This window comes from Diaporthe citri (genome assembly GCF_014595645.1).
Source record: "Diaporthe citri strain NFHF-8-4 chromosome Unknown scaffold_9, whole genome shotgun sequence".
In the NCBI taxonomy this organism is placed as follows: Eukaryota; Fungi; Ascomycota; class Sordariomycetes; order Diaporthales; family Diaporthaceae; genus Diaporthe; species Diaporthe citri.
The window spans coordinates 149,943-165,000 of NW_025064854.1; the positions used below are offsets into that span (position 1 = coordinate 149,943).

At 22.1% G+C, this 15,058-nt stretch overlaps 2 protein-coding genes across 2 annotated transcripts; one reads left to right on the forward strand and one right to left on the reverse strand.

The window, feature by feature from the left end:
• Nucleotides 1–9,523: 9,523 nt before the first annotated feature.
• On the reverse strand, nucleotides 9,524–9,744 carry INS49_015232 (uncharacterized protein; the record flags this gene model as incomplete). The annotated part of the gene is made up of 2 exons (XM_043175916.1): nucleotides 9,524–9,530; nucleotides 9,584–9,744. The coding sequence occupies 2 exons, from the start codon at nucleotides 9,742–9,744 to the stop codon at nucleotides 9,524–9,526; spliced, it is 168 nt and encodes a 55-aa protein (XP_043019371.1).
• Nucleotides 9,745–11,245: 1,501 nt separating this feature from the next.
• Nucleotides 11,246–11,859, forward strand: INS49_015233 (uncharacterized protein; the record flags this gene model as incomplete). The annotated part of the gene is made up of 2 exons (XM_043175917.1): nucleotides 11,246–11,434; nucleotides 11,497–11,859. The coding sequence occupies 2 exons, from the start codon at nucleotides 11,246–11,248 to the stop codon at nucleotides 11,857–11,859; spliced, it is 552 nt and encodes a 183-aa protein (XP_043019372.1).
• Between the last annotated feature and the right edge of the window lie 3,199 nt (nucleotides 11,860–15,058).

The following is a 15,058-nucleotide window of genomic DNA, read 5'->3' on the forward strand; positions in this document are numbered from 1 at the left end:
TAAATTAATAAAATTAATTATAAATAAGGAATTAAATGCAGTTAATATTAATTAATGCCAAATTTAATTAAATTGTTTGCATTAGGTGGGTGCTAGGGTTGGCTAAAGTTGGCAGACTTAATAAAAATCGGACATAAGGTGATATTAAACATGAGGTGATAAACCATGTTATTAATTATTTAATTAAAGATTATTAATATAGTTATAAACATACTATAAGGGAATAGCAGCATTAAGTATAATAAGCATTATAAGCAATAAGCATTATAAGCAATTAGCATTAAAGCATTAATAGGCAAGGGTTATATGCAATAACACGTAACCACCCCTAAATAGTTTATAGCTAAAGGGAGGTTTTACAGCCTATAGCTGCAACCCTCCTTCCTTTTATATAGCCAATTTAAATACAACCAGTCTGCTATTAACCAACGTACATTAACCCAACTAATAATAATAATAATCTTATTATTATTATAATATTAATTAAACTTAATTAATATATAATTTTTATAATTATTTATAATTAATATTTAATAATTAATATCTTTTTTTAACTTAATATATTTATTAAAATATTAAATTTATTTTAAATTAATTTTATTATTTATTTATTTATTAAAAATAAGCTTAATAACTTAATTATTTAAAAAATTTAACTTTATTATTTAATTAGCAAGGTAATAAGCACCTTAAATAATTATAAATAATAAAATTTATAACTTACTTATATTAATATATTTAATAATTATTATTTATTTTTAATTATTAAGTTAAATTAATTTAACCTTTTTATATTTATTAATATATATAATAATTATAATTAAAGTAATTATATTTATTATAAAGTTAATTTTATTAAAGTTATAAAAGTTATTATTAATAATTTAATATTTAATTATTATATTATAAAGCAATTATTATAGTTTAAGCTTTACTTATTATAATTAATTAATGAGCTTTAGCCTTATAAAAATAAGCTTTAATGTAAATATAAATAAAAAGTAAATCTTTTTCTTTATACTTTAAATATAAACCCTTATTTAAGCACTTTATAATAAATAACTTAAGGCTAGCTTATAATATATATTTAAAGTCCTTTTATATTATAAACTTATAATATAATTATATAAAACTTAATATAATAAAATTTAAAAAGAATAATAGCAGCTTATTAAGCCTTTTCTTATTTTAAAAAACTTTTATTTTAAAAATATTTAGTAACTTAATTAATAAAGATAAGAGCTAAGTTTATAATAAATAAAAAGGTAATTAATATTAAAAAAGTTTAATTCTTTTATATATTTAATTAATTAAGAACTTTTTATAATTAATTTTTACCTTATATTAATTTTATAAAAATATTTAAGGGGTAATTAAAAAGCTTTTTAAAAAAGATTTACTTTATGCTTAAAAACTCTTTTAAGTAAAAGTATGCTAAGCTTAACTTAATTATATTATAATAATATTATAAAAAGAAATAATAAAATTTCTTACTTAATTTAATTAATTAATATATATAATAAAAGCTTAAAGTTAATTAAATAAATATAAAATATTATTAATAATTAATAGCTTAATTTTTATAATAAAAGCTTAGCTTAATTATAAAAAGTAATTAAATATATTTAAAACTTTTTACTTTACCTTATAATAATATAAAGGTATTTTTAATATTATAATAAGGAAAGATAATACTTAACCTTAAAATAGTAAAATAATAAATATTAATATTATAGCGGTTTTAATAAGCAAAGTTAAGTATTTTATATATAATTAGCTTAATTATTATAAATATAATTATTTTAAATATTATAAGAAAATAAAGATATAGCTTTTATTAATTAAGATTAATAAGGGGGAGGAATTTATTTAAGGGGGTGTAAAATTTTTTTATAAGATAAGGCTTAAAAATAATATTAACTTAATATTAGCTTAAGCTTATAATAAGCTAATTATATATTAATTAATTTAATGCTATAAAATGCTTAAAGTTTAAGAATTTCTTATTAATAAAATAAATTACCTATAATTAAACATTAATTAATTATAAATTATATAATAAATTTATAATTTTAAGGTTTTGTTATGGGTTAGCCTTGAGCATCTGCTGGAAGGTACCTAAAAGGAATTATAAATTGCAATATCTAAGAAGTAAGTTAAGCCCTAAAAGGGCCCAACTCTGGATCTATCTTTTAAGTGTGTGCCCCATTACGTGAAAGGGTTGGGTGCAGTATGGGCCCGGCACAGGCATGCATTACGGCTTAGGCAATAGCCTGAGCTTATCATAAGTTTTAAATAAAGGAGCTTATATAAAAGGCTTGCATTAAAGAATTATAAAAATGTTATTAATTTAATTATTAACTTATGCTTAAATAATTATCTTTTATTAATTTGCTTTAGTTAATATATTAAATTATAAGGGCTAAAGGTGCGCTAATTATAAAAAATAAGCTAAGCCTTTAATATATTTAAAAAGTATTAAGGTATAATTAAATAATTAAGTAAAGAATAATATTTAATTTATAATTAAATTGTAATATTTTTTATTTTTATTATATAGCTACTTTTTAAAGCTTATATAAAAACTTAAAAAAGGAAAATATATTATAAGTTAAGCTTTGCTTATTATAATTAATTAACAAGCTTTAGCTTTATAAGAATAAGCTTTAATATAGGTATAAATAAGGAATGGATTTCTTTCTTTGCACTTTAAATATAAACCTTATTTAGGTACCTTACGGCAAACAACTTAAGGCTAGCCTATAATATTTAATTTTTAAGTTAAGTTATATATTTATAAAGCATTAAGCTTAATGCTTATTTATAAATTTAGCATTATATAATATTAATAAAAAGTTAGCTATATTTTTTATATTAAAAAGTTATAAAGAAAATTCTTAAGTATTTTACTTAATAATATATTAAATAAATATTTACTTTTTAATTTAATTAAGTTTATATTAATTAATATATATATTTTTATAATAATATTATTAATTTATCTTATAAAGTAAAGTAATTTTAAAGATATTAAAAGTTTATATAGCTTAAGCTATATTATAAGGTTTTATATAATTCTTTTTAAATTTCTTAATAGCTTAAATACTAAAAAATTTTTTCTTTTAATAAAGAATATATATTATATTTATTAATTTTTAATGCATTAAATATTTAAATAAAAGGATTAAAGCAAGATTAATATAAAACATTAAAATATAATTAATATTAAAAAAAAGCCTTTTTATTAAAACCTTAATAATTATTAATTATATTATATTTACATTAACCCCTTTAAATTAATAAAATTAATTAAAAATAAAGAATTTAATATAATTAATATTAATTAATATTAACTTTTATTAAATTAATTATATTAAATAAGTATTAAGATTAATGTAAGTTAATAAATATTATAAAACTAAGTTACTTATTAATATAAATTACTTAATAATAAATTACGTTATTTTATATATAAATATAATAAATTTTATTAAATACTTAATTTAATTTTAATAATAATATAAAATATAAATTAAAATAAAAATAAATATTTTATAAAATTAAATATATTTAAAATTAAATTATTTATTTTTTAGATATTAATTTATTATAATTTTAATTATAATATTTAAAGTTATATTTATATATTTTAAGTTATTATTTTAAAATATTATTTAAAAAATAAAAAATTTAAATATTTAAAAGTTAATTTTAAAATATAATAAATATTAATTATAAAACTTTAATTATAAATATATTTATAAAATATATAAAATTTTATATATTATTATATATTTAAATATTGTTTTAACTTTATATATATAATATATATATTATTAAATTTATAATAATTTAATTTATTAAATAAAAATAAAAAATATAATAATATATAAAATTTTTAAGAAAATATAAATACTTTTATAATAAATATATTATAATAATAATATATAATATATAAATTTATAACTTTAATAATATAATAATAATAATATTTTAAAATTATTTAAAGTTAAAAAATCATATAATATATAATGTTTTTATAAATATTTTATAAAAAGAATTATATAAAATAATTAAAAAAGACTTTTATATTATTATTTTTTTATAATAATATAATTATTTATTTATATTATATTAAATTAATATTAATTTTATATTTATATTATAAATTTTTATTATAATTAATTAATAAGCTTTAGCCTTATAAAAATAAGCTTTAATATAAATATAAATAAAAAATAAACTTTTTTCTTTATATTTTAAATATAAACTTTATTTAAATACTTTATAATAAATAATTTAAAGTTTATTTATAATATATATTTAAAGATTTTTTATATTATAAACTTATAATATAATTATATAAAATTTAATATAATAAAATTTAAAAAATTATAATAATAATACTTTATTAAGCTTTTTTTTATTTTAAAAAAAACTTTATTTTAAAAATATTTAATAACTTAATTAATAAAAATAAAAATTAAATTTAAAATTAATAAAAAAATAATTAATATTAAAAAAGCTTAATTTTTATATATATTTAATTAATTAAAAACTTTTTATAATTAATATTTATTTTATATTAATTTTATAAAAATATTTAAAAAATAATTAAAAAACTTTTTAAAAAAGATTTATTTTATATTTAAAAACTTTTTTAAATAAAGATATATTAAATTTAGCTTAATTATATTATAATAATATTATTAAAAAGAAATAATAAAACTTTTTATTTAATTTAATTAATTAATTTATATAATAAAAATTTAAAATTAATTAAATAAATATAAAATATTATTAATAATTAATAACTTAATCTTTATAATAAAAACTTAATTTAATTATAAGGAATAATTAAATATTTTTAAAACCTTTTACTTTACTTTATAATAATATAAAAATATTTTTAATATTATAATAAAAAATAAATATTTAATTTTAAAATAATAAAGTAATAAATATTAATATTATAATAATTTTAATAAATAAAATTAAGTATTTTATATATAATTAACTTAATTATTATAAATATAATTATTTTAATTATTATATAAAATAATAAAAATATAATTTTTATTAATTAAAATTAATAAAAACAAAGGAATTTATTTAAGGAAATATAAAATCTTTTTATAAAATAAAGCTTAAAAAATATTATTAACTTAATATTAATTTAAATTTAAAATAAATTAATTATATATTAATTAATTTAATATTATATAATATTTAAAATTTAAAAATTCCTTATTAATAAAATAAATTATTTATAATTAAATATTAATTAATTATAAATTATATAATAAATTTATAATTTTAAGATTTTAAATAAAAAAGCTTATATAAAAAGCTTAAATTAAAAGATTATAAAAATATTATTAATTTAATTATTAATTTAATTATTAATTTAATTATTAATTTAATTATTAATTTATATTTAAATAATTACTTTTATTAACTTATTTTAATTAATATATTAAATTATAAAAGTTAAAAATATATTAATTATAAAAAATAAATTAAGCTTTTAATATATTTAAAAAGTATTAAGGTATAATTAAATAATTAAATAAAAAATAATATTTAATTTATAATTAAATTATAATATTTTTTATTTTTTATTATATAATTACTTTTTAAAGCTTATTATAAAAACTTAAAAAAAGAAAATATATTATAATTTAAGCTTTATTTATTATAATTAATTAATAAGCTTTAATTTTATAAAAATAAGCTTTAATATAAATATAAATAAAAAGTAAACTTTTTTCTTTATATTTTAAATATAAACCTTATTTAAGCACTTTATAATAAATAAATTAAGGTTAATTTAAAATATTTTTTTTAAAAAAAATATTTATAACTTTTTTATAAAATTTTTTAATAATTTTTAATTATTTTCTTATTTAAAAAAGTAATAAAAAATTATTTATAAAAATAATAAAATTTACCTTAAAGGATTTAAATAATTATAATATTTCATTATTTCTATAATAAGCTTGGGCTATTGCCCAAGCCTTATATAGTGTGGCTAGATAATCTAAGGGAGCTTAAATTATTATATATCTTTTGGCTTAATTAAAAGGTTGCTGCTTTTACAGCTTATAAAAGAAGGCGCTAACCAGCCTGCAACCCCTTTAAGGCTAAGCCTATAATAAATAATCTAAGCTTTAAGGTTAAAAGTTTAAATCATAATCTCACTTAATTATAAAGAAGATCTTTGGCTTAAAAAGGCAATATCATGGATAAGCCTTAAGAGTAATTATACCATTATATTAAGGGGGTCTTAGGGAAAGGGGCTATGTAATGAGCTTAGGCTATTACCCAAGCCTTATATAATATGGCTAAATAATCCAAGGAAGCTTAAATTATTACATACCTTTTGACTTAGTTAAAAGGTTGCTACTTTTACAGCTTATGGGAAAAGGCGCTAACCAGCCTGCAGCCCCTCTAAGGCCAAGCCCATAACAATTTCTTTATTTTTCTTTTTTTTATAATATATTATTTTTTAAATAAATATTTAATTATTAATAATTTTATTAAAAATTTAAAATATTAATAATAATTATAATAAGCTTAAGTTATTATTTAAGCTTTATATAATATAGCTAAATAATTTAAGGAAGCTTAAATTATTATATATTTTTTAATTTAAATAATTAAAAGGTTGCTGCTTTATAACTTATAAAAAAAGGCGCTAACTAGCTTATAACCTTTTTAAGGCTAAGCTTATAATATATAATTTAAGCTTTAAGGTTAAGGGATTAAGTTATATTTATTATAAGTAAAAAAATATAAGTACCTTTTTTATAAAAAAGATCCTTAGCTTAAAAGGTAATGTTATAAGTAAGTTTTAAAGGTAATTATATTATTATATAAATTAAAAAAAGGGGTTTTATAATAAGCTTAAATTATTATTTAAGCTTTATATAATATAATTAAATAATTTAAAGAAGTTTAAATTATTATATACCTTTTAACTTAAATAATTAAAAGGTTGCTGCTTTATAGCTTATAAGAAAAGGCGTTAGCTAGCTTATAGCTTTTTTAAGGCCAAGCTTATAATAATAATATTATAATTTCTTTAAAACCCTTTTTTTAACTTAATTTAGCTTTTTGTTTTTTTATATTATTATAATTTTTTTATAATTATTATTATATTTAATAATATTAAAAATTAATTTAAAGTTTTAAAATATAATTTTTATAATATTAATAAAAGATTAATTATATTTTTTATATTAAAAAGTTATAAAAGAAATCTTTAAGCATTTTATTAAATAATATATTAAATAAATATTTACTTTTTAATTTAATTAAGTTTATATATATTAATATATAATTCTTTATAAAAGTATTATTAATTTATTTTATAATATAATATAGTTTTAAAAATATTAAAGATTTATATAATTTTAATTACTTTTAAAGGTTTTATATAATTTTTTAAGGCTTTTAAATTACTTTAATAATTAAAAGAATTTTATTTTCTTTAAATATAAAATATATTTATTAATTATTAATTTTTAATATATTAAATATTTAAGTATATAAATTAATATAAAGTTAATATAAAAATTAAAAATATAATAAGTATTAAAAATAACTTATTTTATTAAAACCTTAATAATTTTTAATTATATTATATATTTATTAATTATTTTAAATTAATTAAATTAATTTAAAATAAGGATTTAATTTATAATTAATATTAATTAATATTAAATTTAATTAATTTCTTTGCTTTTAATAAGCATTAAGGTTAGTAAAAGTTAATAAATATTATTAAAAAAAAAAATATTATTAATAAACTACATTATATATATATTTAAAAAGAAATATATATATTAATTAAATAATAATTATAATAAATAAATTATATATAAAACTTAAAGTTAATATTATAATAATATTATTAATTATATAATAAATATAATTTTAATTTTATTAAAAAGTTTTATTTATTTATTTATTTATTTATTTATTTATTTATTTATTTATTTATTTATTTATTTATTTATTTATTTATTTATTTATTTATTTATTTATTTATTTATTTATTTATTTATTTATTTATTTATTTAAATTATTTATTTTAACCTTATATATAAGCATTTAAGTTTTTTTAAAACTTTAAGTTATATTTTAAATAAAGTTAATATATTTATTATTTAAGCTATAAAAAATTTAATTAATTATAATTTATTTAAAAAGAAATATTTTTTAGCCTTTAAATTCTTTAAAAGGAGCTTTAGCTTATTAATATATTTTTTTATAATTTTAAAATTATTAAAATTAATATTAAAAAACTCTTTTTAAAGCAAATATTAACTTATAAATTTAAAGAATTTATAATAAAATTTAAGTATATTTTATGCTTTTTAAATATTATTTATATTTTTTATAAATATAATAAGCCCTTAATTATATATAAGTTTAATATTAATAAAGGCTTTCTTATTTTAAATTAAAAATAAATATTAAAAGAAATTTAAAATTATTTTTAATTATATTTTCTTTTTTAAGCTAAGCTTAAATTTTAATACTTTAATATATATAACTTTTTATTTTATTAAGAAATAAAATATTATATTTATTAATAAATGCTATTTTAAGGTAAATAAATAAAGTATTTATTAAGATATTTAAAAAAAAAGGTAAAGTAAATTTTAAATAAATATAATAAATTAAGGAATAATAATATAATTTTAAAAGTAATATAAGTAAAAAAAAAGAAATAAAAATCTTTTTAATAATATATTTTTAAAATATAAAGAATTAAATTTAATTAAAATATAATTAAATATTTTTAAAGAAATTTAAAGATTATTATAATTTTATTAAAGCTTATGTTTATAATATTTATTTAATATAATTTTAAAATTTTAAAGAAATGCTTTTATTATTTTTAATAAAAGCTTTTAAATAATATATAATTTATATAAGTAAGTTAAGTATTAATAAAGAAATAATTAAGTATTTAAATAAAAAAAGTATAATTTTTATATATAAGCTTTAAATTAAAAAATAAGATTAATTTATAACGTTAAATAAAGCAATTTAATTAATTAAAGGCTTATTAACTAGCTTAATTAAGTAATTAATTAAAAAGTTTATTTTAAAGTATAAAGCTTATTTATTTAAAAGGTTTAAAAAGTAATGATAATTAAGGGTATTATATAATATATGTTTTTTATATTAAGTTAATATTATTATTTTAAGTTAGCATTTAAGCTTATAACCTCTTAAATAATAACATTAAATGCTTAATTTATTAAACTAGTTAATGTTTATTTTTATAAAAAGAAAGGCCCTTATTTAAAGTTATTATCCTTTATATAATGGCAAACATATGGGGAAAAAGATATCCCGTATTAATAATAGCCTAGATGTTTAGAATATTCCAACAGAAACGGCCCGCAGATTTTTTCACTTATAGTAATGCTTTGATGCAATCACATTATTGCTCTTATCCAATTCCAATGCAGAGTAGTGCGCGGTTGGGTCGTTTGTGCTTGGATGCTCAGCCACTCTAAAATAACTGTCAGAAAACTGTGTTTGGATTTGCTTGGTGCAAACTCACTTCATGGCAACTTGGACCGTCTCTGGCTTCAAAGTGTCTTTATACTTCTCTGCAACCGCGACGAACTCAGCCTTCGTAGTGTCGGGTAGGAAGGGGCGTTCCCAAGCGTCAGTCTTGCTGACATATGCCACAGCGACTTGCTTCCCCGCAGAAGTGGTCATGGTCTTAATGAGTTGGCTGGCCCTATACATTCTGCTTTTTCGTGCCTGATGATGAACTTGATAGGTAATAAGAGGTAAGACGGCTGTAGACCGAGATCAGGTGCAATTGGGACTATAGTGTGTGCGTATTCATTTGTGCTAGTCTAGGAGTCTCATTGCATGCCAGACGATCTAGATACGCCCATATATATACCTGTCGGTCTCGACAATGTTTTGAGGCTCTCGCTGAAGTTGAGAAATGGACCTACACCCTCGCTTTCATGGAGGGAGGTAGTATTAGGCAGAAGTAAGCGCCTATGCTCGCAGGAGGTGGTCACCAACATGCATATTCGCATCCAGTGTGTATAATCATTGGTCAAACACCGTACTGTTGGCTTGAATCTGAGTCATTGAAATGATATTTTAGGGAGGGGGCCTTTGAACACCGCGGCCATGGGTGACAAGATGAAGTGTGCGATTCAAGTTGGTGGTCGCAGAAGCTAAGACAACCAACTGCTCCTGTTGAAGAGCCAACCGACCCGCCCCGGGCGGCCTAGCTCCACTAAAGGTGACCTAGAACCCCACCTGGGGCAGTTCGGCTAGCAGGTCAGTTTCCAGACTGTACTGACCTGGGCAAGCGCTGCGCAATGAATTTCGAATGTGCCCGTCGAGACACTATTGGCGCCCTCAATGTGAAATCTCTTAGTGAGCCTGCAACCAACGGCCTCCATGGTCTGTAAACGCAAAGGAGTTGCAATGCAGGCAGAAGCCAAAACCGACAGATCTGCAGAACACACCTGCCGAACCCGCTCCGAAATTGGTTGGGTTCTGCACGTGACGTAGTGGACTAGTCACGCGTCTAGAAACAAGGCGTCTCGCAAGTGCTGCGACGTTGTCCGACTCCTTTCTGTAAAAATAACTGCGCGACTCTCGACGTAGTCGCTTGAAGAGCCAACCGGCACAAGCACATTCAACAATCCGTCACAACCTTTTGTGACGACACAGCATTGATGGCTACCAATTTACTTGGTGCTACAGGGCGCCGCTACATCTTCAAAGAATTGATCCAAGAGAGGCCGCACCTTGGCCGCGTGTGGTTGGCAACGTCCGCCTATCCTTTCCAATTTTGCATCATGTGAGCATTGAGCTAATCATGGGGCCTCAGATGCGGGCATGACAAGTTCATCTTGAAAGATATTCCAAAAGAAATATACTCGAGCTTCAATGAGGACATACGACCTAGACTTCGCGAACATGAAAACCTACGCTTACCCTCAGATACCATCCCCGGCAAATGCATCTTTGTGTACAAATATCTCACGGACGACTTCCTGAGCCTGGTTAAGCAACAGATGCCAAAGACGGATAGAAAGCAAGTCCTTAAGGCTTGCCTTCAAGGAATTGCAGAGTTGCATGACCGAGATATTGTGCATCTAGGTAACATGAAGCATGATGTCTAAGCCCACGATGCGTTAGTCATATCACTAATCATCCATTTTCAGACATCAAGCCTGACAATATCATGGTCAACATTCAGCCGAACTCTGTCATTGACCAAGTTCAGATCATTGATATCGAGAATGCTGCATACCTTCCTAAAGGCCGGTGCATTAAAGGGATGCTGCCTGGAAACGACAATTGGCGCAGCCCAGAGGGACATTTCAAGGGCGAAGTCAACAGACCCTCTGACATCTATTCATTTGGAGCCGTAGTAAGTGGATCGCGGGTGAATTGCGGCGAACGACACCTCCCTAACAAGCTCGCACCACGTAGTGCATCTATGCTATGCTTGGCCGTGTCATCTTCGGGCCAGACGATGATTTCCGGAAACACGAGTCACAAGGCGCCCTGCCTGCGCTCATCCGCCTGCAACGTCAAGTCTCGTACTTTGGAGACAAGGATGGTCTAAACGGGCTCATGAAGCACGTCGGAGATGAGGAGATCAACTGCCAGATCTTGGGGATGCTTTGGGACGAGCGGACGGAGGAGCATATTCCATATAAACCATTCTCGACATGGCCGGACGTCGAAGATGTCTCTTTCAGAGACCTCGTCCAGCGCATGTTGAATCTGGACCCTGCGAAGCGGATTACGGCTCGTCAGGCATTAGGTCATCCTTGGTTCGCAGAACCTTGACCTCTAGTCTTTCCCTTTTCCAGATTTCTATCTCTTCATGTTCCCCTGCTATTTTCCTGTTCCGCAATTTTCTTCCAATTTCCGTCTCTCCAGAAAAAGAAGAGCCTTATACTCCTCTCAATCGCCCGTTTGCTGCAATAATTCTTGGACTGTGACTTGTTGTTGCGAGTGCTCTGCCACATACCTTGTTGAGCATGACGTCAGCCGCACACCCTATCAAGTTGCACCAAGGAAAGATTGTAAAATGCTCAAGAAAGCCTCGTCTTCATGGCTCGAGTCTGTCTGAGTCTTGGAGCTCGGGCGGAGCGAGGCACTTCCGTGTAGAATGTGATGTGTGTTGAATGTCATGGCTTGGGACGCTCACACCGGCACATACATTGAGGTTCTGCGGCGTAGCAGCCGGGGACCAGTCACCCGCGTCGTGGTTTTGACCCGTCATCCAGCCTGCTCACCGAGTGGGCAGATGCGACCAGTCGCCATCACGTCAAGGTTTACCGTCACCACAAGGCTGGCCGACTGGCCACATCGCAATGCGCCTGCTTGGTGGCGCAGCAAGCTGGATGAAGGGTCTCAGGGTGAAGCCTGTCCATGACTAGCCAAGTTTGCCCATTCCTTGGGCAGCAGACTGGTCACGACCAACTCTAGCAGCTGCCGGGGGAGCCCATACCAGTCTGCCGGTACATTAGCAGGCGCATGATGACCAGTCAGTGGCCCCTAGACAACGATTTCCTTGTCAACCTGGCCCACGTTGCCTCCCTCCATCATCACAGGCGTCCCCCAAGAGGCAGATGGCAAGGCAGCAGGACGCACCTGTTGTAGTGATGTGAAACTTTTGAAATCACACAACAGGGGAGGGAAAGTATATTCAGCTAGGCAACAAGTAACCTCACGGCCTCGTCGATGAGCAGCTGCGCCGCGGCAGGCGTGGCCGATCACTAAACCGGAACCCCTAACCACATCACCAGCATTACAATTATTGTGAGTAAAGCATATACAGGAGCCAGAGTACGCCCACCCAGCTTCCACAGTACGCCCACCCAGTATAAGGAAATTGGCTGCATGCGCTATAAAATATTGGTACTATGGGGTTATTAACAAAGCATAGCTATAGCTATCCTAGAGGGGTCCCATAGCTACCCCTTTATTTGCAACTTGAAAGTTACTTCTGCCCTTTGCCCTCTGCGCCCTTTGCACCCTCTGGCGCCCTCTGGCGCCCTCTGCACCCTCTGGGCCCTCTGCGGCCCTCTGGGCACTCTACGGCCCTCTGGGCACTCTACGGCCCTCTGGGCGCTCTAGGGGCTTCTGGGCGCTTTAGGCTTTTTAAGCTTATATTTTTAAAGTATTACTTAAATTAAAAAACAACTACCCTAGCTTCTTATATATAAGGTAAACTTAAAAAAATACTTAATTTTATTAATATAATATTAAGAAAAGAAAGTATCAAGTAGGCTAATGTTAAAAGCTAAGTAAGCATATTATAAAAGCTGGGTAGGCATACTTTAGCTTCATATATAAGGTTTCTTAAAACAGATTATCCATGCTAATATAATCCTTATTAATAATATAATGCTATTTATATTAATTAAAACCCTTTATTTCTTTTCTTTTAAATATAATTATAATATTAATTACCTTATTAAAACTTTTTTTTATATTTTTAAGCCTTAATATATTATTATTATTAAACTCCTTATTACCCTTTATAATTTTAAGGGTTAAAAATAATATTATAAACCCTTTAATTACCTTATATATTCTTTATTATATAATAAATAATAATTGTATTATATAATATTATAATATTTTATTATTTTATTATTTTATATTAATATTTATATTTATTATTTTTATTTATTTTTCTTAATATTTTTGTAAATAATTTATTATTAATTAATTTTTTAATCTTTTTAATTAATTAATATAATAATTAATAATAAGGTAAATTATTTTTAAATTTAATAAATTTTAAAGTTAATTAACTTTTTATATAAGTTTTTAAAAAAAGTTTAAAGTTTTTAAATTAAGTTAAATTTATAATTAAGATAATATTTTTAATTATATTTTTAATCTTTTAAATATTAAAAAACTTTTTTTAATTATTTATAATTATAATAATAATATTTTTAATAAGCTTATATAAAAAATTGCTTTTAAAATTATTATTAATTATAATTAAATAATAATAAATAAGTTATAAGTTATAATAATAAAAATATAATATTTTTATAATTATAAGTTTTTTAAGAAAGTAATAAATAAATAAATAAGATTTTTTATTATTATAAATTAATATTTATATATTAAATTATTATTTTTATTATTATTATATTATTTATAAAGTATTAAAATATTTAATTTTATTATTAAATTATTATTAAAAGATATTTAAATTAAGTTTAATTATATATAACGTTAACTTATAACTCTTTTAAATACTTTAAGTAATTATTATATTATTACTTTTAATTAAGCAATTAAAGATTTTTAAAAGTTAATTAATAATATTCTTATTATTATTATTATTATTTATAAAAAAGTTATAAATTTATAATAAAGATAAGATTAAAAATATACTTAAATTAAATACTTTTTATATTTTAAATTTATTTTATAATTACTTAATTCTTTTTATATAATTATATTATTATAATAATATTTATATTACTTTAAAATTTATTTAACTGCTTAGCCTTTCCTTTATTTAATAATAATTTTATTATTAATAAAAATAATATTAATAATAATAATATTAATAGCAATCTTAATTTTAAGAAAGCATTTAATAAAAAAAGGTTATAATAAAGTAAGCAATAATTAAATTAATACCATTACTTAATTTTATATTATAATGCCCCTTAATTTACTTTTTAATTAATTAATGCTTTATAAAAAGATTTATGTATTAATTCTTTTTAATTGCTTAATTATGTGATGGGCTTGGGCTATTGCCCAAGCCTTATATAGTGTAGCTAGATAATTTAAGTGTGGAAGGCTATAAGTGTTATGAAGGGTTTAAAAGCATGATTATAAAAGCGTTTATCTCCTAAGAGTAGTTTAAAAGGAGGAAATAAAAGAAATTTAGCTATTTAAGCATTTTAAAAAGTAATTGCAAACCAAAGTTAAGGATATGCATATAATATACTTCTTAATTAAAAGGCAATTCCTACCTTATTAATTACCTTATTTTTTTAAGCAACTA